The sequence below is a fragment of the Stegodyphus dumicola genome, chromosome X2 (genome assembly GCF_044657685.1).
Source record: "Stegodyphus dumicola isolate Sdum_Otavi_A_Nest chromosome X2, ASM4465768v1".
Lineage (NCBI taxonomy): Eukaryota > Metazoa > Arthropoda > Arachnida > Araneae > Eresidae > Stegodyphus > Stegodyphus dumicola.
In genome coordinates, this window is record NC_140781.1 from 47,906,085 (window position 1) to 47,931,406 (window position 25,322).

A 25,322-nucleotide genomic window follows, 5' to 3' on the forward strand; every position below is an offset into this window, starting at 1 on the left:
ATCGTTAATAAAAATTGAAATAATTGAGAGAAAAGCATTCGCTAAAGGTAAAGGGAAGAGCAGTTAAGCTAAAGTCAAAAAGTCGCAGCTCGTAGTAGTAGAGAGAATGACGTCACAGCATCTGGATTTCTTCACAGCTCTAAGCTATCGGCACTACACACATATATATATATATGCGTGTTTGTGCAAAATAAAAATATGTAAATTAAAATTATAATTTAAACTAACGGTAACCCTTTAATTCTCCCCCTCTGTTCTAAAAATCGTAATAACTTTACTGGACTGTGTTATTTCTAGATCAATCCATCTTGCATGGCTTGCGTATTGTTGATGACATAGCTAATTCGTAATCTGAACTCAAAATTTCGAGAACTGAAATCTTTCTAATCTAAGCCAAAACCTTCTCTTGGTGTGCCTCCATAGTGGATAACTGCGCACTTTAGCTTTAGCTCTCTCGCAGTCAACACGCTACTTCGCTCCCTTTGCTTTGTTAATCTGCTAACTATGCCGTTATCTAAAATTTGATACTCTATATAAAATTGTAGGGTTCGTATTGCGCCCACGATCATGTGTGACGAAAAATATATTTTGGATAATTAGTTCGTGTACAGTGATAAAAATTATATTCAGTTTGGTCACGTCTGTCTAGAAATCTCTCTTTCGAATGTCATTTTTGTAACTACGCAGTAAAGTCTCTCCAAGATATAACACAGAGAGCCATCGTCAATCCGATTAAATTATATTACAATTATTAAAGCTGTATTACACAAAAAATACGTATCATCCCAGAGTTACCAAAAATAAGTGTTATTAGTGAGATACAAAAATATGTATCCTCGGTTCGCATATTAGTGAAAGCCTGAATTTGATTTCGGTTAAGTGGAAAATAAACTGCGAAATCCTATTTTAATTTTTAAAAGAAATATTTGCTATAGTTAAAAATACCTTTTATTTTTTTCTTTTAGCTCCTTTTCGAAACGTTTCTGCCGGCAAAATTTTCCTTGACAGGAAATGAACTTTTCTTACTCGTAGTGCAAAATAACTAGAAGCATGAAAGGATATCAATTTTAAAACATAATACGCCCAATTCCTAGAAAAGGTAGATAAATTAGGACTCCTAGTCATGTGAGCGAAACTAACGCAAACATAAAAAAGGCGGCTTGATTGTGATCAGCGGGAAAAGTTATAGGCTTAAAAAAAGCTGCTGTATTAAAAAAAATGTACTAGTAAATTTATCTCTATTTTACAGTTTAAAAAGAAATAATCTTGAAACTTCCTGAAAAAACCGAAAGCTTTTCTTGAAACCGGAAAATTCGTACTCAAATAAACAAGACTTAATTTTTTTTCATACCAGCATTAACCTTATATATAAAGGCAGTAATAAGTTCTCAGAATAAAGCTATCCAAGTATACAAAGTCAAGAAAAAAAGAAAAGAAAAAGACGAAGAGGAGCCTAGAATCACGCAGTCGTCGTAAATCAAGCACATCTCCCTATAAGAATTAAAAATAGCCGGCTGATCTTCACTGTGTCAAGACACAGTAACTCGAAGCAGTAATTCAATTAGCATACCAAGCTTGATGGACAAATGCATCAAGACGCAGTAATTATTCGTTAACGCAGTAAATTCGTCGTTAACGCAGTAATTCAATTAGCATACAAAGTTTATGTTAGCAATGAAGATTACTAAATTCAAGGATTTAGTTATTTAATTATTTGCTACAGCATCAGCCGAGTAAAATTGATAAAGTGTTCTTAAATAATAATCGACAATAGATAAAATGTTAAAAATCTCAGTTTCTTGCTTCATTTTTTGCAGACGAAGACTAAGGTTACAGTGAACTTTTTTGCGCTATTATAATACCACATATGATATGCAAACATTTGGAATAGTCACAGTTTCCTTTTACCTTTAGAAACACAAATCAGTATGTAGGCAAAGTGGCCAAATGAACTAAAATGCTATCTTAGGAAAATAATATTTTTTAAATCTTTAATTAGATACAATTAGATTAAGGATCCAAATCAAAAGTGTGCTGAGTTATTATACTTTTTTGACCAATTAACAATTTTAGCTCACCTTCATATATACCTTTCGTTTATTCTCAATTTTTCTGTCCTTAAGGGTTTAAACAAAAGAATAAATAAAAATATTTGTGAACATGTGCGAGTATGGATGTATGATTGATTTGGATTAAATAAAACCCTAATTTTAACAACATTTTGAACAGCTGTCTTATTAAATTGCTATCCGACATGAGCAAGCTGTTAAGGACTGAAATTCACAGTTTCCCGGCAAGTATAACTTAAAAACAATCTAGTTTCTCATAAAAGTCCTCTATGAAGGTATGCCTTTCCTTAGGCCTTAGGTATGCCTTAGAGTGATTTGCCATACTCTAAATCAGCGATCTCCAAATGTTTTTGATAGCCTACAAGTAAGATGAAAATAATTATTAGTTGCATCTCACACAATATAATATTATAAGTGTTTCAAAACCGATACATTTAATGATGTTGAACTCCTCAGATTCTATTATAACCAAACACAGTGACCGATAAGAAAACCTCGCACTCACGTGATACACGATCATGCACCATCAAGTTATTGTAAGCTCACTTCTTCGGCATATCTTTAACAGGGCCAGATTAAGCCATTCAGAGGCCCTAATCACTTAAAAGATTTTGGTGCCTCCACATATGTTTATGCCAGTTTTTTCTTCACTCTCTCTCGGTTTTAGTTTAGCTGCACTATATATACATTCTATGGTGAAACCGGCAATGGGAAATTTTTCGGTGCCCCTTTCTTGAATACCTAAGGCTTTTTTGTGTTGCCCCTTTACTTGATGTCCGAAGCACATGCTTATATTGCTTAATTGTTAATCCAGCACTGACCTTCAAGTACCACTTTGCGCACTCCACTGATACATCCTAATTAGTATGATGATCAGCCAGGCGTTTTCCAAACGTTCCCAAAAACGTAGCTGATAATTAAAAATTTGTATTTAATGAATTAATTAAATTATTTTAAAATTTTTTTTCGTATATTGGTCCTCAATCCTCATATTAGTTGTGTAAAAAATTTAAAGTATTATAATTTTATTGGGGAGGGAGCTCTTGTGTTTTGGAGTGATATTGTAGAGACATTAGGTTAATTGGAAACAGAAAAAATGAAAAAATATGCAACCGCCTTCGCCGGGAATTGAACCACGGACCTCTGGAACACCGGCCCAGAGTGCTACCGTTACACCACGAAGGACGCTAGGAAAGTGGGAGAAATATCTTATATACTTCCCTTTTTAAAGGGCGACTAGGGTTTTAGGGAACCTAGTCGCCAAATCCTGGCAAGAATCATCATCCGCAACCCTTTTAGTTCGGGCGCCACTTGTAGAGTCATCAGGTTAATTGGAAGCAGAGAAGATGAAAAATATGCAACCGCCTTCGCCGGGAATCGAACCACGGACCTCTGGAGTACCGGGCCAGCGTGCTACCGTTACATCACGAAGGACGCTAGGGAAGTGGGAGAAATACCTTATAATATGAGATGAAAAATCGCTACTGCTGTTTTTCTAAATGCTACGTTATTCCTCACTCGAATGAAAAGTTTAAAAAAAAATGTATTGTGAAGTCAGTTTTATCTTCCTTTTTGAATATATTTCTTTTAAAATCAGTTGTAATTATAATAAAAAAACTTTTTGGAAGCCAGAGAAATATGCTTTATTTCCTATTTGGAAAAAGGATGCTCAGTACGTCATACAAAAGTTTAAAATTTCTGTTTCGTAGAAGCATACGTTCCTGAATGCAGAGCAAGAGCAACAAGAACAGTTTATTTATATTTACGCAAAATAACTGCATTAATTATGAATAATTTAATTATCATTGTTAAATTACTTGAAAAAATTCTTTCTATTCAAACACTATTTGAATCCTTTTAAAATGATAATATCTAATTGTGTCGTATCCGTGACCGCTGAATACAGGTAGTTCCTCTCGGGCTTAAACCTAGACGAACGGACTAGGCTATCATGGCTTTCCCCATATGATAATACAAATAGGGCCGTTTTTCCAATAGAAAGGCTTCTGCGAAGGCATCCCTTCCATTAGGCAAGTAAGCCCTGTGAGTTTTGCCATATTCAAATAACCCAACCCACTGAGATATGGGGAAAAAAATGCTATATAGAAAAGTACCCCTCATATGCGAAAGAACCTCCTTCGCTCGAGTTGACGCAATTTGAATTTTTCTTCAGTTACTAGAATTTGGTAAGCGAAGCACGTTTTCCGCAAATAAAATTTGTTAAAATATAATATTCATTTTTTTTAAATCAGTCGAATTTTCTAAAATGTTCGCTAAGTTGAACGTTTCTGAATAGCACGTTTCTTTACCTTTATTTCACGATGAGTGAAATTAGATATTATTCAGAATGCAAGAACATCGTCCCCCAAACCCCCTTTCCTTAATACCTAAGGTCTTTTTTGTGTTGCCCCCTTTACTTGATGCCCTAACTTACTTTTTGTGTTGCCCCCTTTACTTGATGCCCTAACTGGCGTGCTTACATTGCTTAATGGTTAATTCAGCCCTGACCTCCAAGTATCATTTGCGCATCCCACATCGGACACCATTGATCTAAATAATCCTAATTCTGATTATCATCCAGGCGTTCCAAAAACGTAGCTGATGATGACTAAGTTTGCATTTAATGAACTAAATAAATGAACTTTAGATATAGTTTTTATTTTCGTATGTTGGTCCTGAATCCTCATGAATTTTTCTAACTGAAAGAGAAACAACCTGTCGATGCAGTGCTTAAAATTTAGCAAATAAATAGTCTTAGTTTATCGGCACAGATTCTGAGTAAATAGATACTGTCAATTTCGAAGCGATCTGGCATCGGTTTCGATGTTTCGGGGGAGGGCGAATGTTCGTTAATTTTTCCTCAAAGTAAATTTCTGTTTTGTTCCTACAAGCGACCTGGGAATATTTAAAAATGTACTTCAGAAAATTAACATTACTTTTAGTAATGCAATCAGTATTTTTATTTGGATTGAGGCAATATTGTATGAATATTGTAAGCTCCATCACATTTTGTATTTTTATTACTTTTTATCACATTAAGTTTTACATTTTAAAATATCTAATATATATTTTTACAAGGAGGAGACAAGAAATGATTACGTCTCTAAATAGTATTTTTCTTACGCTGTTTACATTGATGTTTTCATTAATATTTATACTGACGAAACGAATCCTTCAAGAATATGCACGATCCTGAAAACCATTTGATTTCGTACTACAGTCTATTTGTATATCAATTTTCTATTAGAATTGCATTTTTTAAAATTTAATTTCTTGATTGTATAGTTACGTTTGAACTTTATTTTTATGTATTCAAGTAGTTTTATTGGTACTTACGTATTATCCCGCCGACCGGCCAAGTTACGCGATTCAGAGCAAAACATGGATACCTGTGTCTTTAAGAGTTCCGTAACAACGCTTGGCGTTCGGCGACTGTTGCCGAAGTTTCCGCCAACGGTCGAACGGGAATACTATTTTATCCTTCACATGCTTCGTGACTTCTGCTTTTGCTTTGTACAATATATCTGTAAGCAGAGCCGGGGCTAAGCATTTTGCCGCCAGGTGCAATCTCTGCGAATCCTAAATTTTTCTGCCTGGTGCCTTCCTAAATTCTGAAAATTTTGCCGCTCCTTAATTCTGCAGTCCAGGGCGTTCCTTGAATTCTAAAGACTTTGTCATTCCTAAACTTTGTTGCTCAGTAATCAGCAAAGCTTCAGTTCAGTTGCTCAGTAATCAACAAAGCTTCATTAAGCTCTAAATTCTAAAAACTCTCTTGCCTAATGCAGTAGCACTGGTTGCATCAGCTTTGGCATCAGCCTTGTCTGTAAGTTTATCTACTTAGAATATTAATCAAAGTTGCCGCTAGGCCTTTTTGTGCAATATCTGAGGTTCCTAAATTCTACAACCCAGTCCTTCTTATATTTAAAAAAAAATTCCGCCCCCCAGATGCTGCTGCATTGTTTGCATCGGCCCTGATCTTAGATGTTTATCGATGAAATTTGCAAAAAAATTCTTTGACTCGAATTTTCGAGTACTCGATTTTTTTATTTATTTTTTTTTCCCCGGAGGGGGGGGGGATACCTTTATTTTCGATTTAATGAATTCTATGGCACAGACAATTAATGAAATAACAGACAAAAACCCTTAACATATCACTTGCCTCAGGAATCATTACCTTCTGCATACGACTTCCCTCTGCCCTCTCCATTCTTTTATCTGTTTTTCTTGCGTCCTTGACAGATAGCACAAAACATGGAGAAAAAAAGCTCTAAAAAAATTAATGAAATCTTTCAGCTAGTGAGATATTTCATACAAAGTTATCTAAAAAAAGATTATCGTAATTTGATTTGCTTTTTTTTTTTTTTCCTTCGGCTATAATCAAAATTCTCATAATTGCCCATAATTTCTTTGAAATTAATTTTTTACGCAACCATCAAGTTGACTTAACAAATTAATATTTGGTGGCGCCATCTGTTATCATAAATGCAAACCATTACATGTGAGTATCGCTGCGTAATTCGTTCTTTAAAGGGAAATAAGATAGCAAACTTAAAACAGCGTGGGGGGGGCGAACACACAATTTGAAAATAGTTAATGGAGCAAATTTCTTTCTTTCTTTCTTTTTTTTTTTAGAAAATTAAAAATTTTATTAACAAAGTAAAATATATTTTAAATTACGCTTATTGTATATTTACCAAAACATACATGAACAATTACTATAATAATATTTAAAAAAATCAAATTTATATTTATTTTCAATTTTAAATGGCTTGTAACACAGTTTTGCTGATTACACTTTGCAGTTCAAATATCCTAACAAAACATTAAATTCTTATACTGACATTTCTTTCAAATGATTCTAACATGTTTAATTAATCATTAAATAACTTACTTTAATTTAAATTAAAAATAAACAAATTATGTGAAGATTTATGAGTTTTCAGAGAAAATTTTACAGATTGGTGCCAAATCTGAGAAAAAATAAGAACCTAATGCGTTACTCGTGTTCGTTTTTATAGGTAATGAAGTAATCTAACTCGGAATTCAAATCACTAAAAGGATTGTAAACATCATTGTAAACAGTGATTCTGAAAAACTGAAACTAAAATTTTAAAATAATAATGGAAAGCAAACAAAAAATAGGCATATCAGTATCAAAAGAACCATGAGAATCTACCAGTAAAAGGGCAATAACAAATATCGCGTATTGTTCCAACTTCTGTATACCATATTTTATGCTTCACAAAAACTCTTGAAGTAGTGATTTTCATGTGCCGCAAATACAAGTTCTGAAAAATCTTAATTTCACTCTCAACTTCAGGCTATCAAAGACAATAAAAAATATACCCACAAACAAAGAAATCAGATAATTGAATTTTCAGTTATCTATATTAAATGATCCACTTTCGAGTATCGATAATTTCAATTGTCAATGCTCATATCAACAGGATAAGCAGAAAACACAGACAATGCAAAAGTATCTCTGTGAAACTGTAATCTATACTACGGCTGTTATAAAGAAAAAGAATTTTTCGGAGGTTTTTTAAATAAATGACACACAACATATTTTTAAAATAAGCTTTAATTCAAATAATAATTAAATTTGCATAGAATTTTCTCTGCTTATTCTAAAAATATCTTTTATATCCCTTTTCTTTATAGCCGTGTCGTCATTCTTTAAGATGATACGGCAAATATTATGCAGCTATGGTGTTAATAAATTCGAAGTAATTTTTTCTTCACCTCAATAGTCTGGATAGCTTATCTTTTACAATCCAGAGCTCTACCGTGACTACCTTTGTTATTTTATCATTTTCACTACCCTCATTGCACTCTTTCCTATGGACTGCTTTTCAGCAGCTTCATTAAAAATGGGATCTTGATTTATTTAAGCTGAATAGTCATCATCTCTTATCTTTCTTCGTCGACTGCTGTCATTTATATTTTCAAAGCCTTGAACAATGAGACCCGACATCTTCATTAGCAGAACCTTCCTAATTTACCCTAACAGAAAGCAGTTTCTTCCAGTTATAAATTACATTAAATTTTAATTTCGTTTTAAGACTTGACAGTGAGATTTCACTGCGTCGAAATGGGAAGTTTATTTCAAAACTCCGCCAGTTGTTCCTCAAAATTTAGTCTGAAAACACTTTTAGAGAACAATGCCCAGATAACTTGCAATACCCACTGTCCGGAGATCAGTGTATAAGTGAAAAAGCTAAGTAAGGCTTATTACATAAAATGAAAAAATTTTTACATGTACCCTTTCTTTGTACATACAAAGCATGTATATAAAAATACCACAAGGGGCCCACGAGTGGTCGCGTTGTTGAGACCCCTGAATACTAGAAGTTTGACACGGGTTTCCAGGCGAATGAGCATGGCGGTTTTCGTGGTTTTGCCCATGGTAGCATGAATACAAGCTGGTTTTCCTTAGAAAGTCCTCCCCGATGGCATCTCTTCCCTTAGGCGATAACCCTCCCGTGCCTTTTCCTATTCAAAAAGACTAACATCGCATATATTTAATTGAAAAACGTCACATGCAAAAGTGTCCTGAAAGGTCTACCGCATTTGATTCATTTCTTAAACTACAGCCAGTGGATCATTTCTTAATGGTCAAGAGATATTTTCCATGTATAATCCAGTTGCAGACAAGATTTTTCACTTGAGTAGTCCATTTCTGTAAGCCTTTGCATTAACCAAATATTCTGTGTAATATAGTTGCTTTCGTTCAGATTTGTACATTCGGATCGTAAGTCAGTAGCCGAGCCACCCAGCTGGTATAGTGGTTAGTGACCATAACTGCCGTAGCGATGGGCCCGGTTTCAAATTCCGGAGAAGGACTGTCCGTCCCTTCATAGATCTTCTAACTGTCCGTCCCTTTATAGAAGGCAACGGTAGCCACATATTACGTGCTTCCATATTGAAATGGCCACTACTTCCTGCCCTTGTAGGGATAGGGAAGCCGGGTTCGAATCCTGGAGAAGACATGGCTGTAATTGTCCGTCCCATCATAGGAGGTAACTTTAACCTAGCTATTACGTGCTTCCGCAATAATTTATTAAACTGTTTTAATTTAGGTTGAAAGAGTATTTATAAACACACAAAAAGTACTTTATTCAGTTTATTTTGAGGCACACAGTTGTTTTTTAAATCAAGCTCAACTAATGTAGCCTATAGTCTTGGAAACTGAAATCTGAAACTTTATTCAGCATTTACTGTGATATTTTACATTCTATAATAAATATCTAAGAACAGAGAGCCTTACCCACTAGCACTGTATCTGTAAATAACCGCAGAAATTTAAGCAGCTTTTAAAAAACTGGTCATAATTCTTTGCTGACTATCTAAAAATTTATGAAAGATTATTCTTTGAGTTTTTTTTTTCTAAGAATCGTTTTAAAGTTCAATCATATCTTCATTAAAAGTTTTAGCTTGTATGTTATTTTACATCGATGATTCATGTGCCTTTTTTTCACCAATGTTAGCTTTCTTTGAATGTGTCTAAATGTTCTGAGTTCGTAGTTAGTAGTCGAATGAATGAGATTACTGAACATTGGTTGTTTAACCTGGCTTTGAATTCCACTAAACTGGCTGGCTGCATGGACATTATCGTGGTTTTCATCAAATATAATGTAAATGCAAACTACTTTTCCTTAGGAAGCTTTTTCAAAGGTTTCTCTACCTCGGACAAAAAGCTGTAATTCGCTTTGCCATAACCATTTAAATAAACGTACTTCCCTGGCCAGGGCTGGATTAACCATTAAGCAAAATAAGTATGTGCTTATCACGCATTAAGGAAAGAAAGAATTAGAAAACGTACTTAGGGAGCACCAGCAAAGAGGTGCTTAGGAACTCAAGGAAAGGGACTACCACAAATGTTTCTCATTGTTGATTTTATAACGGAATGTGTGAGGCAGCTAAACCAAAATCATGAGAGAAAAATAGGTGTTAATATTTACTGTAAGTGAATGTGGCATCACCAAAATTTTTTAAGTGTTTAAGACCTCTAAAAGTTTTAATCTGTCCGGACTTATCTAAGGCTGGGATTCAGTAATGTAATCTATTATTTTGGTGCGATATTTCAATAGGACCAGACCATCAAGACTTCATACCGAGATTCTAAACCAAAGTAAATTTAAGTAAATGTTTTAGCTTTATTTATAGGATCTGACAAAAAATTAAACTTGAAATAATTTCTTTTTTAAATTCAAGATAGCAAATTCTTTTTCAGATGGCGGAAAAGAAAACTAAATCTTTTCTCAGAACTTGGAATTCCCGGCCCACCTCCCCATTTTCTGTTTGGGAATATATTAGAGTTAAATCAGAAGGTAAAAGTACTGTTAATATGTTTTTAAATTCACATAATTTCATACTATTTGTTTAATAAACATTTAACAAATATTTTCCATCGACATCCTGGAATCTGTTTTCGGAATTATATAACTATTTGAATTATTGCACTTAATTCTAGCTTGATGTCTTAACTTTTTAATCAAACTTCTCTGCTAATAGTCATTTGCTTTTGTTATAAACTAGACATTCATTTACATACACAATTTCACTTATGCTCTTTATTTTATAAAAAAGACTCACATTATCAAGTGATGCGTCAGTGGAAATCTTTGATATTTTCAGCACTTATCTGTAAATAGCTCCCAGAGCGGGGCATAACATCTATAAAAAGAATTAAGGACTGGGTTATTCAATTATTTTGCTTAAAGCATAACTCCCTTAGGCAAAGTAGGCCTTTCTTGCACAGCACAATTAAAAAATTAATTTCGAAAATGAAAAGATAAATGTCGTTACGATTTCTTGTAGTCCTTTAAGTCGTAATAAAAGCTCTCATAGTGAAAACTTCATAAATAAATAAATAAATTTTATCCATCTATGTCCTTAAAATGCAATAAAAAACATGTATACAAAATACTTTACTACAGTACATTTTAAATTTCAAAATCATGTCTAAAGTTTACGCAACGAGATAAAGCGAGCATTTTGTGCTTTCTTAATAAATTAAGCAAAGCTTCCAATATTGTCTTACATTTTGCTTGTATTTGCAGTATATCTCGTATTTCTTCAAGTAAAGTATTGCAGAAATAAATAACATTTAAATTAGTCACAATAATGGTGAGGAAAATGTTATAGCTACGTATTGTTTACCCAGACTTTCACAGAAATTTTCAAGCTACACAAATGCATCATTGATATATATGCTAATTGCAAATCTTATCATTAATGAAACAGACTAAGCTTTTGCTAAAAACAAATAGTCGGTATGAAATTTCTTTTATTGTATCGAAAATTTAACTGATGAAAAATTTTGCAAAATATTTAATAGGGTCCTTTCCAGTGCCAATCTGAATGGATACAAAAATATGGAAAAGTTGTCGGGTAAGTACAATTTCATATTTTTAGTTTTGCAGCTGTGATTGTTAGTCTGATACACTGCAATCATCTACGGAAATTATTAGTCTTTGTAACAGATAAAACTGCCAGTTTAAAAAAGCAGTACATTATATCTCTGCTAGAATGTTAACTTAAGACTATAACTATTACTGTCTTAACTATATTACTAACAGCTCATTACGAATATTCTATATATTTCAGCTTCTATCATGGTCTTAAGCCGATTCTGTGGGTTGCCGATATTGAATTGCTGAGAAAAATTTTCATCAAAGATTTTAGTTTCTTCTCAGATCGGCCAGTGAGTATTAATTAATATTTTATTCCAGCTTTATTAATTAGTCTTCTCTTTTTGTTACTATATTTTCACTCAGAATGAAATGAAAAGCGTATAAAATTTAAGAATACTTTCGAAAACTCCATTCGACGTTACAGTTGGCGAAAATCCACTAAACTTAACGCCCGCCAGACTCGTTCATTTTTTTGCAAATACCTCCAAACAACCATTGCTCGGGGGTTATTCTTACGTTTTGAGAACAAGCTCTCATCAATTCCGACAATGAGATTTAGCCCTTCCGATTTTTTTGTTTGTTTGGCCTTGTTAAAAGACTGTCTATATAAACTTTTGTCCTAGTCGATGCAGTCTTATCACTCAACTCTAATACTCATTTTCCCCATTGAATACTAGTTAATTCTTCACGCCAGCAGTAAATGAATCATAGTGCAGTCACAAACGAAATAGTTGAAATCTCGTACCCCGTTTCTTTAAGAACGTATATTCGGTTCTGACATGTCTTGAACATAACAACGCCGCTGAATCTGCGTTTTTAAATAAAGCACCATTCGTAGCCATCAATGCTATTTTTTTTTTTTTTTTTTTTTTTTTTTTGATGGCGGTAAGATTCTATACTTTTGAAAGAATTCTACTGCTTCTTGTTCTGTAGTTGGTACATCCCAAATTTTAAGCATTTTTTACAGCATAAAGCTATAACGAGATTTAAAACAGCGACAGCTTTACAGCGAGAGCTAGGAAGAAAGTATTAAGATTACATTCAATTGACGTATCGGGCAGGTTTTAGCCTTTTTGACTAAAAACGCCTTTTGGTGCCATTGCCTTCATTTGGCGAAAATAATACACTGAATTTTCCGCAAATACCAATTTAAGAATCTGCTGTGGATAAATTATTGCATAAATAAACAATCAGAGGAAGAGAAGTAGTCTCTTATTTAAGTAATAATTTGTGTTTATCTATTATCCTTTTCGGAGCTCAGCGTATCATATTCCATGAATGACATTAGGTATTAAAAGCTCATCATTCAAATTTAATCTAAAAGAAATATATATGTAAAATTCTTATAAGAAACAAGAGTTTTAATAGTTTTCCTAAAATATTCGCATGGTTGAAAGAATGTGTTCTAAAGTTCATGTGACTAAGTCACGTATATTCTATGTGCAGCTTATTTGCCACACGATAAATTTCAATGCAATGGTCGAGTTCTTATTCCTAAGCACATCTCACCGTGTACATGTTAACCAAGCAGCTATTGTGAAGCGTTGTTTAAACCATCCTAACGTATAGGAAGGAGAGAAACAAAACTCTGTTTTTGATGTACTTCCACAAAGAGCAGTCACACGGTGTTAAACCTGGACTTCTTGGTGGCCACCATGCCAAAGTGATGTTGTTGTCTGTTGAAAGGCCAGTGAAACGGCTAAACAGTTCTTCGTCCATACCGTGTTCTAAAATGATGCTGCAAAACAATAAATAATAATAATAACAGTAATAGTAACTTTTTCATATTCAAACATATAATTTTTTTCTATATGATTAGGGGTCATATTAATATCAAGAACGCTCATGTTATGATAATGCAACGAAAACAAATAAAACATTAAGTTACTTAAATATGTCAGAGCACTAGAAGGTATCTGTCTAAGAAAGAGAGATGCATTTGTGGAGAATTTTCTAAGGGAAACTGTGTGAATTCATGAAGAACTTTCTATGGTAATTATTTACGTTACATATGGGGAAAACCACAGCCATACAGCTAGCCCGTTTACTTCGGATCGAACCTAGGTGAAATTCCAGCATTCAGTGGTCTTAACCACTCAGCCACTGGTAGGGTTAATAAATAACAGAAGGAAGTCGTAAACTTGAAGACTTCCCTTATGAAACGGTTTTCAGTGCTTCCTTCCTTAAACCTCGATCATAATATCTTCTCCGGTGATTCCTTTTTTAGTACTTCCTTTTTAGTAAAAATAAATACTTTTCGATTTGTAAGCATTGATCTGTCTTTTTCTTTAAACTGAATCTGTATAATGAGTGGACTTTTTTGTTCATAATTACTAAGACTATCTTCCGTTACAGTTAAATGAGAGCAAATTATCCACTTTATTTATTTCAGAATCTTTATTTTAAATTATTTCAGTTTCTCATGGAAGTAGCCTGTTGTGCTCTGTACTTAATTCTGCATGCATATATGTACGGGATTTCATGAATCTTAGATCAAATCACGAGTGCTTCTATCAGAGGTTCATCAAATCTCCAATCTTATCTTCATTTAATGTCTTCCGTGTGATTTTAGATTAATTTCGCAAGAAAACAAAAGGAATTAATTTAAGTATAATAGATTAAATGACTACTGCCAGAATGCTAATAAATTTGATCTCTTGATTTGAATGCTTTGGACATAAAACACTAATGTTAGATATACAATTTTTTTTTTTTTTTTTTAAATGGCGGGGACTAGCCATTTTAGGCTTTAGCCACTACTAAGGCCAGAAGCGGTGGGCGTTTTATTATGAAGGCACCTAATAGGCGGCCGCCGTTACCTCCTATGAAGGGACAGATTAATTACATCCATGCCTTCTCCTTGATTCGAACCCGGGTCCTTCGGTGCGACAGTCAAAGCAACAATCCGCTTTCCCTTCTGAGTGGCTTTGGATACACAAATGTAATTTTCTAGCTTCAAGAAGGCTATGTAGAAATGGGTAAAATCCAATCTTAATCTGCTTCTGATTTCAAATGACAAGGCTGTGTGTACTATAGGAGGAAATCTGGTATGCTTCTTTCATCATCGGAAGCAAATATTCTACAAAAAGCATTCTAGTTGCGCAGTTAAAAAAAAAAAAAAAAAAAAAAAAAAAAAGGCTGTTTTAGTCGATTAAAGTAAAGCATGACAAATGTAGTGGGGATTTTATCAGATAAGCTAGTTACGAAATAATCGACGAAATAGCCCATGAAGTTAGCTTAGTTACAAAAGATTCTAACCCGGAGTCAAGCTATAAGTATTCCTTATCCACTTAACAGCTAATGATCTTGCTGAGCGCTGGTAGTTTGACCTGAATCCTGATCCCAATAAATGGGCTGACTGCTTGGCTGTTTTCTTGCTTTTCCTCATGTGATGTAAAAAAGAGCCGATTTCCTTTAAAATGTCCTTCATGAAGACATATTTTAAGTAAATAGCCCTCGCATATTTTACTGTGTTCATGAAAACAAAAAAATAAACTGCTGAATCAACAGTTTAAAATACACTGAAGTGGCAAAAGTAATGGGATACCTCCTAATATTTTGTCGGTCCTCCTTTTGCCCGGCGAAGTGCAGCAACTCGACGTGGCATGGGCTCAACAAGTTGTTGGATGTCCCCTGCAGGAATACTGAGCCATGCTGCCTCTATAGGCGTCCATAATTGTGAAAGTGTTGACGGTGCAGGGTTTTGGGCACGAACTGACCTCTCGATGATGCCCCATAAATGTTAGATGGGATTCATGTCGGGCGATCTGGTGGCCAGATCATTCGCTGGAATTGTCCAGAATGTTCTTCTAACCAATCGCGAACAATTGTGGCCCGGTGACATGGCGCGTTGTCATCCATAAAAATCCGATCGTTGTTTGAGTACGTGAAGTCCATGAATGGCTGTAAGTGATCTCCAAGTAGCTGAAGGTATCCATTTCCAGTCAATGATCGGTTCAGTTGCACCAGAGGACCGAGTCCATGCCATGTAAAAACAGCCCAGACCATTATGGAACCACCACCAGCTTGAACAGTGCCTTGTTGACAACTCGGGTCCATGGCTTCGTGGGGTCTACGCCACACTCTAACCCTACCATCAGCTCTTACCAACTGAAATCGTGACTCATCTGACCAAGCCACAGTTTTCCATTCGTTTAGGGACCAACCGATATGCTCACGAGCCCACGAGAGTCGCTGCAGGCGATGTCGTGCTATCAGTAAAGGCACTCGAGTCGGTCTTCTGCTGGCATAGCCCAAGGAAGACAAATTTCGCCGCACTGTCCTATCGGACACGTCACTCGTACGTCCCACATTCATTTCTGCGGTTATTTGACGCAGTGTTGCATGTCTGTGAACACTGACAACTCTACGCAGACGTCGCTGGTCTCGGTCGTTAAGTGCAGGTGGTCGGCCACTGCGCTGTCCATGGTGGGATGTTATGCCTGAAATTAGATACTCTTGGCACACTCTTGACACTGTGGATCTCGGAATGTTGAATTCCCTAACGATATCCGAAATGGAATGACCCATGCGTCTAGCTCCAACTACCATTCCGCGTTCAAAGTCTGTTAATTCTCGTCGTGCGGCCATAATCACGTCAAAGCCTCTTCACATGAATAACTTGAACACAAATGAAAGCCCTGCCAAAGCACTTCGCATTTATACATTTTCTACGCGATACTACTGCCATCTGTATATTTGCATATTGCTATCCCATGACTTTTGTCACTTCAATGTATAAGCAAGATTTTGAGACAAGCAGAAATGATGCGGACAGACAATAAGTGAAAGGTTTGACTTGCATTTTAAGTTTAAGTTCTATAAAACATTTTTAAGTTTTTCAAAAGTATTTAGGTGGCTTTTATACCTTACATTACTGAATCTATCTAATATGATCCGTGCAGTTGTTGGTAATGGATGATATACGGGATGATGCTAGAACAGTACTTCTAATACAAAAATATGTTTAAATTGTGGTTAGAATTAAATTTTATCACTTCCACAATAGTGGGAAATATGAAACAGGAGAAAATATTTTTAGGCAGCTCTTGTCTTCGGTAATTTAGATTGCGTGACCGGAAAAATCTGCTTAGATACTTCTACTGAATTAAAAAAAAAGAACAAGGACGAAAATTCTAACTGCAAAACTCATAAAGACAAGAGCTGTGAAAATAGAAATTGGAGATAGTTCAAAAACTATACAAATACATACAGAAATATTAAATGAATTTTTTCTGTTTTTAATTTTTATAGATTTCTTTTTATAAAAACCTCAAAAATGTTGTTTAGGCTTTCTATTTCATTTGGAAACGATCACAAAGTTTGAACCTTTCACCTTTTATGATCCTTGACGAATGAAGTCAGCAGTGAGAATTTATTTAAAATGCTTCAATATTTATATGGCCTTTGAATCCGTCTGAAAGTTTTTTTGCGGCCCATTAGTATGACATAAGAATGAATGATACGGTCCTCGAGATAGGGTACTCAAAAACCTTCTGAATTTTTTTTAGTTGATACCACAGAACAAAGATATAAGTAGGGAAATCCGTATCGCCATAAGTTATTGCTAGCATTGTTGCAAATACCTTAAACGCTCTGCGTTACTTACAAGACAGTTTCTTTCAACCTTGAACGGTTCACCAGAGTCGAGCGGTAAGATTGTTGAACACTGGTAGTTCGAAGCGAGTTTGAGTTCCGGTGAACGGGCTGGCTGCATGGTAGATTTTGTGATTTTGTCCGTGTAAAATATAAATACGGGCAAATTTCCCTTAAAAGTATCCTCCCCGAAATCATCCCTCACCTTAGGGAGATAGACTTTGCGTGATTTGGCATAATGCAAGTAATCCCAAATGTTCCCTTGAATGTTCAGGGGGCCTGAAAATATGTATACATAGTCAAGTCACATTAATGATACCATCTTTTATTGCCCAGAACAACCACCATGTGCAGCGCAGGCAGCAACTAATTGGGTTATTGGGTTGGTAGGGACTCAGAAAAGTGCCGGAAAGTATTCGTAGAGATATGGAAACATGGTGACTCCACTGCAGTTCACAGATACTAGAGGATGTATGGCGGAGTATCCATAGAGCAAATAACTCGATCGTGTTGGTCCCATAAATTTTCGACTAGGTTTAAGTCTGGGAAATTTGGGCGCATTGAAATATTTTTCGTACTCTCTTAACCACTTACGTATATTCCTAGCTGTGTGATACGTCTTATTGTCGTGCTAAAAGATGCCATCATTTCTAGAGGGAAAAAGCATCCACGAGAGTGTACATGGTGTGCAAGTTTAATGCGATCCATAGCGTCATCCATCATAATGGGACCCAGAGGAGGCCACGAAAACATTTTCCAGACCCATAACTTTGCTTCCGGAAGCTTATATTCGACAACTGGATGAGGGCTGTTTATTTTCCGGAGTTTCTCTCTCGCTAACATTATAAGGTATTTCTTCCGCCTTCTTAGCGTGCCTTCGTGGTGTTGTGGTCTGCACGCTGAGCGCGTTATTCCAGTGGTCCGCGGTTCAATTCCCGGCGACGTCGTTGCTCCTTTTTCATCACTCCTGCTTTCAAAAAAATACCTGATATCTCTACAGTGGCGCCCGAACTAAAAAGGTGGTGGATAATGAAGCTCCACGCCCAGGATTTGGCGATTGAGTCCCCTAATCCCCAGTCGCCCTTTAAAAGGGGGAGTATATAAGATATTTTTCCCGCCTTCTTAGCGTTCTTTCATGGTGTAGTGGTCTGCACGTTGGGCGCGTATTCAAGATGTCCGAGGTTCGATTCCCGGCGAAGTCGTTGCCCAGTTTTCATCACTCCTGCTTTCAAAAAATACCTAAAGTCTCTACAACATCGGCCTGTCCAATAAAGCAAAAAACGTGATTCATCGGAGAAGGCAACATTTTGCTAGACAGTGCATGGCTATTGTTGGTACTACCGTGCAAATTCCAACATGTTTGCCCCATACGCAGCCAGGTGCGTTGAACTGTCTTCGCCACAACTGTAGAATCTCCTCCCATCCGGTGCATTTGGGCAATATGTTGCTTCATTGTAATATGTGAAATCAGCTTGAATGCACCACTACAAGTGCCATTCACTTCTTTCATTTATTGCTCGTGGTGGTTCACTATTTCTACTCCGCTTAATTTTCAGGGTACCCTTTCCCCATTCATAGTACACTTTCACCCCAGCAGCACGTGAACAAGTCAGAAACTGAGCAGTTCTAAAATGCTTCTCCTTCGGCCCGAAAGTCAATAATCATTCCTTTTTGTAAGCCTGATAAATCGCTTCATTTATTCACCATTAACATCGACTGAACATCAACTGAAATGTTCCCCAAATGCCCCGAATACCCACCAAATCTGCAACTGACATGTGGCTTACGTCACTGGTTATTTATCACTCATGTCAAACATAGATGGTGGTCACATTAATATGACTCAACTCTGCATGAATCTGTTGATATAGAAATATATAATGGTAAAAGAATTAGCTGCTGAATTGCTGTAACTTAGCAGTTGTTTCCTTATATTTTTACAAAAGATCATTTACAAAACATATATTCTTATTGTCAATACATGTTAACTGAACAGGTTATTTCAACGATTGAATAGAAAAGAAGCAAAATTATCTTTGAAAAATGCGTCCAGAACTCACTGCTTTGAAAATCATTCATGTTTGTAATATAAATAATATACATTTTGTTTTGACAATCTGCACGCTAATAAAGATTAAATGCATAGCACAGATGAGGCGTAGTGTAACAATTATTAAAACTGTTACATAATTTACACCAGATACGTTCACTGAATAGGAATCAAAAAGTAATTTTCGGTTTATAAATAAATGCAGTTTAAATGGAAAATTTTAATTCGTCTGTGACAGTAGTTTGATTATATGTAAATTACTAAATAACTATGTAACGTAACAATTTATTATGAAGCAATCATTGCCACAAATAAGGAGTCTAAAACTGATTAACATCGAAATACAAGTCAAGAAGTGAAATGCTGCGAAGAGTTTTCAGTTCCCGTGAGATGTAAAGTGAACTCCCACGTGCGCCATATAAAGATAATTTGTCTTTGATACTAAATGACAAAATCTATTCATTAAACCAGTTTAACATTCAAGCCCTAGACGGTATAGGATTTCATGCACAAAACGGTGGCCGCCGATTATGCGCCTCAACAGTAAAATGGCTACCACATCTGGCCAATGCTGAATAGGCAAGTGGTCGCCATTGGATTAAAAAAAAAAAAAAAAAAAAAAAAAACAAGCCAACTTAGTATATCAAGTAAGAAGATCTTCCACATTAGATGTTTATTTATTTATTTGAATTTACAAAAATAAAAATTTTAATTTTCCATTTCATTTAGTAAAGCACTCCTAACTGTTGTGGGACACAAAAGATTTTGGGCTTATTTACCTCGAAGACCACAGCAAGATGGATAAATATTTACTCAAACTGCATACGTTAGCCAGCAAATAAGTGACTTCCAGGGTTTTCTTACTTAGAATAAAAGATCTCATAGATATTAATCAAACTAAAAATATTCACTTACTAGTAGGGTAAAATAGTAGTTAAATTTGAATATGATTATATGTACAAAATCACTTATATGTGTACATCTAATAGGTTAAGAGCTGAAGTAGATCAGTATATAAAATAAAGCCTCTTAACAGCGATGATTATTTTGGTATGTCTACTGATTTTTATTAAGTATATAGCAGTTTTATTAAGTATATAAGGCAAAAACTCTGTATCTCAAATTTTGAAAAGCTTGATGCTGGATTTTGATATAGTTGAGCTTAAAAAGATGATTGAAATAATTTCTTGAATTTTAAAGTAAAATAAATAACATTTGATTGAAATATATAGTAATCTGTGGAATATTTTTATCAGTCCTTTCATTTAGTGCTATTAAGTATTTCGCCTATGTGTTTTTACGAATTATTTTAAATGTTTCTTTCGAATAGGAAGCAGTGCCACTTAGAGTTCATAGTATTTTGGATCACATAATCCCTGCTTCAAAAATTATGGATTCTGTGCTGATAAATCTGAAAGGGGAGCATTGGAAAGATATAAGACGTATTCTTTCTGCCACTTTCTCTATAAACAAGATGAAGCTGGTAAAGTATTAATTTTATCAATAATTCTTCGTTTTCTAGTTATATGTATCACTAATTCAGAGATGTAAAATGAATTTTATATTGTGTAATTGAATTTAAATACTGAAAGAAAAAAAATCTGTTAATCCAAAAATAATAATGTTACTGTGTATAGATATAAATTTGGTTATTAATTTTCTACTTATGATTATATCCTAAGAAAGAAAATGTTAAACTATTGCAAACTGAAACTAGGAAATGTTAATACTTAAGAAGAATGTGTTAAATCTACGAAAAACTTGTAATAAACTTTAAAGGGCAGGAAAAATTGCTTCTTGTTAATTTATTTTTAATTCTTGACCCATCAGCTCTATGAAATGTAGGAGAATAACTTAAGGTTTTAATTAAAATAATTTTTGACTATATTAAGAACTGTTGGTTTAATATTTTTCAGATGATTCCTGCTGTTGAAAAAGTAACAGATGTTATGTCAACCATTCTGGAAGAGAAATCTATTCTAAATGAAGCAGTGAACGTCCATGAAATGCTGCAAAGACTCACACTCGACATAATCTGTGCTCAGGCATTTGCAATGGACACGGATTTTCAGAATAAGACAGATGATGTTTTGTTTAGAAGCGCAGAAACTATATTTGAACTTGAATATAAATCTAAACTTATGTTTTTTGGCTGTAAGTAATAACAGTTATTCTTTCGCCTTCAGTTATTATGTTACAATGAATGTTTTATTTTATGATTTATGTCTGTAATAATTTTTGAATAGAAAGCACCAATCTCTTACGTTTAATCCCTTTTTCGGCCGAAATAGACAATGTATTGAATTGATTATTACTCCTAACCCTGAGATAACCAATTATATAGAATTAGCGCGATTGTGGTAGAAATGTACCTACTATTCTGACCATAGATCGAAACGTCCAGACAAGTCAAGTACTATTTTGTTATAGATGGCATTAATGCAAATGGCGCAGGACATGTTGGCTTAATTCAGTGGTTCCCAAATTGTTTTATGCCTCCCATCCCCCACTTTATGCCCAGTTCCTCAGAACTTTTTAAATGTCACTTAAAATTCTTGGCAACTTATTTTAAATTTCACCTCTTCACGATTCCACAGAAATTTATCAGAAGCTATATTATGTAGAGTCCACAAAAAATGGAATAACACTGCAGCGTGTGATTGAGAGTTTAGAAGAAACAAAATGCCACTAGGATGGTTTTGGCTAGCCGCTTTGTGTCAGGAGATACACGATTTTAAAACCCATGATGTCTCTCCCAGCTTCCCCAGATGAAGAGACATCTGTGATTTTCTCTTCGTTTCTGTAGATTCCCAGAGCTTGAACTCCCTTTCTCAGTTTCATTTCGTCTTATGTAGCCATATGAAATCTGTAATGAACCGGAGTCTTTGAACATTAGAAAGGAGTTCAGTGAACCCGTTTGCGGTTATCCTTAGATAACATACGGAATATAAAAGCCTAGGTAGCGACGCCAGGCATCTTTCAATATGTCAAACAGTCCGTATCCCAGTCAGGCTGAGCCACTCGTATTAAAGTCAACAATCAGAGATTTGAACATTCTACACTATGTAGTACATCATGTGGGACACTGAAGACCAGCGACTACATCCACCGCATTCTTAAACAGAAGTCAGTTTAAGACGATTATAAAGTTTACCAATCTTCTTAGGTATCATAAATCGTAACCAAACTTTTGATAGACTAGCAGCGAATTATCGCTAAGTTTAAAATAAGAATTGAAACTTGAGAATGTTGTAAAAGACTCTTTTAAATTTTAAACTAAGAACAGAAGGCACACCTGTTGTTACAAGTTCAGCCAGCTCTTATGACGAGATAACTTAAAGTAACACTAAGGCAAATGTAAAATTAAATTGAAGCTAACTAGTAACCAAAGCCTACACAGATCAATTTAACTTGAAATTGGCTCACAATCTAACTGGCGTGGAGATTCAGTATCGGCGATTATAATGCAAGGTCTACAAATCTTATTTGAGCTAGCAACCTAGTAATGTGACCTCGAGAAGTAGAACACACTCTGTCTTAAAGTCGTATCACAAATTCAAAACAAAACTCTATAGAACAATATTTTCTGCTTCATCACACGATACGAAACAGCCAATCGCCACGGATCGTTTAGGGGTCTCAATGTAAAGGGGAAACTAGTTCTTCAATACAAATGACGGTTGATGACGGAGAGAGGGGGATTCGATGCTGATAGCTGATTGGTCGTGGAAACCGAACGACTTACAATTTTTTCCAAAAGGAAGGGGAAATTATGTATCTTTCTTTCAATGGTAAAGCAGGTGGAAAATTGCCTGAAACAGTTGCTGGTCTGAAATAAAAGGATCTGTGATACCAGCCTTACAATCTAAAAAACTTCATCTTAAAGTCATTCTGGCGGAAAACCGGAAGGAAGAAGTGACAGTAAAAGTCTAAATGGTAAAATAACTTGTAAATTAACTTAAAGGAACTCTACAAGATGTTGCTACATCGCAGTTCCCTTCATTCGTCTGGCCGGAAGTGACATCACTCAAATTTGAAATCGCATATTTCCTGATTCGCAATCGTTGTGCAATTACGAAAATAACTGCAATCATTTAAATAGCATTTTCTTTCTTCTAACCTCTGGAATACGCCCTTGTCTGACTTTTTCTGGGACATTGTATAACAAATTGGAGTTACTATCATATCTAAATTATAAATTGTTTTAAGGAAATTCATAATTTTTTTTTAAATTCCAAACTTGTTATATATAAATTCCGCATTAATGCAAAATTTATTCCCATATTATGCATTCGTATAAGGAACGACATAGAAGTTTGTTATACATTATTAAAATATAAACATTACTGAACGCTACTATCTTCATGTTATTAATTTATCGAATAATTTTTCTTTTCAGTATGCTTTCCGGAGCTTGGAATATTTGCAATGGCAATCAATTTCTTAAAAATGTTTTTTGCAAATAATGGCACAATTCCACCTCTCACAATAACGTCTGCAGTTGAAGAAGTAATTAAACAAAGGAGAAAAGATCCAAGTGTAAGTTACAGATTAATAAATATTTAATTTTGCAACCTTTTTTTTAGCGTAACTCAGTGACATGAAGAACCCAAAGTTAACACTGTTAAACACAATAAAATCTTAGGTTAATTTAATGAGTATTTTCTACAAAAATATTTTATTTCATCCTGATGGAATAATTTTTTTTGATAAATTATGTGACTATATATACTCACATATAAAAGTGACAGCACCTTTTCCGTGTTTCCACTAAGTGTTCGTAAAAGTTTAACGATAGTTGTTTCGTATGAGTCATTCAATTACCAGCTAGTTATTAAAAAATATCTTTAAATTTTTTATGGGTACACCTTTCATACTTCATTTATTTTTTCCCGCGTTCCGAAAGAGGATTTTTTAATATGTCTGTTAAATATTTTGACATAAGTTCACTTCTTTACTAGGTGACGGAAAATTCAGATATTTTCCACTGCATTACAACGAAATCAGCACAGACATTAACACGGTATCCACAAAGCTCCTTACTCTGCTTTTATTTCCTCAATCATTGGTCACAGACATATACCTCCAGTAATAAAAATGTTTTAAATGATGTAAAGATTCATGCTTTGGCATTTTACAATTTAAAGAATTCAGTTTTCAATAGCTAACTTTTAACATGTTCCTCCGCTCTCTATATTTATATTTTCATTTATTTAGGAAATTTTATTTATTTTTACTTAGTTTTATAAACATTTTATACTTGTTATAAAACTTGACAAACATATTTGTTATAAAATTCGGGAACCATATTCGAGGGCCGTACACAAAATTGAAGACCCACATGTTTACATTAATACGTAACCTGAAGATAAAATATCATTAAAAAAAAGGTTTCTGATGTTAACAAATTACCTGATGAGAATTTCTATGCCGATTATTGTGAAAAATATTGATCAATATAATTTGTTTTTTCAAAAAGGAGATCATATTCACAGAATCATATAGAAATGTTTTCTAGAAAACATTGGCAGGACTTCAGTATTGACACGCAACCCAACTTGTAAGATTATTTGCATTAATTTCAAATGAAACATTTCTGTACTTAAATGAATTTTTTACTATTACCAAACAGGTTAGGATTCTGTGGTAATAAAACCTCACTAGAATACCATTAGCGTATTTTTAGAATTTGAAAACTTTCAAAATTCTTTCGGCATATCAAATGTAATAAAATTATAAGTAAAGATACTAGTAAATCACACACAAAAAAAGTATTGTTGCATGGCATTTAAGGGAAAAACAACTTCAATTAACCTAATTCATTTATTAACCGTAAGGCAAATTCAAAATGGCGTCAAATATCGCAAATTTTGAAATTAAATATCTTGATCAACTTTTGTTATACTTTTTGTGCTTTCTTTGTCATATTTTGTGCGTTTAATTTTTTTTATTAGGAGTACAATTCTTTTTTAATATAAATGTAGGAAAGGGAGGAATGTGTGAAGTTAGATTTTGTACTTTATACATTTTTTTTTAATTTAAAAATACGAAGAAAAGGATCTTTGTAACACTTAAAACATTTTTGTAATTAAAGTATGTGTCTACGACCAACGGTTGGGAAAATGAAAGCGGGATAATAACTTTTGTGGACCCTGTGTATAAAATTATGAGGGATGGATAATTTTATTACGT

The 25,322-nt window shown here is 34.5% G+C and overlaps 1 protein-coding gene across 1 annotated transcript in view; it reads left to right on the top strand.

Moving 5' to 3' along the window:
* Nucleotides 1-25,322, top strand: part of LOC146992744 (cytochrome P450 3A11-like) — a 41,936-nt gene that overhangs the window by 2,825 nt on the left and 13,789 nt on the right. The window contains exons 2-7 of the mRNA XM_085809647.1: nucleotides 10,303-10,399; nucleotides 11,410-11,462; nucleotides 11,679-11,775; nucleotides 20,461-20,613; nucleotides 21,047-21,284; nucleotides 23,530-23,669. Coding sequence (XP_085665773.1) covers nucleotides 10,303-10,399; nucleotides 11,410-11,462; nucleotides 11,679-11,775; nucleotides 20,461-20,613; nucleotides 21,047-21,284; nucleotides 23,530-23,669 — 778 coding nt within the window. The remainder of the gene's footprint in view (nucleotides 1-10,302; nucleotides 10,400-11,409; nucleotides 11,463-11,678; nucleotides 11,776-20,460; nucleotides 20,614-21,046; nucleotides 21,285-23,529; nucleotides 23,670-25,322) is intronic.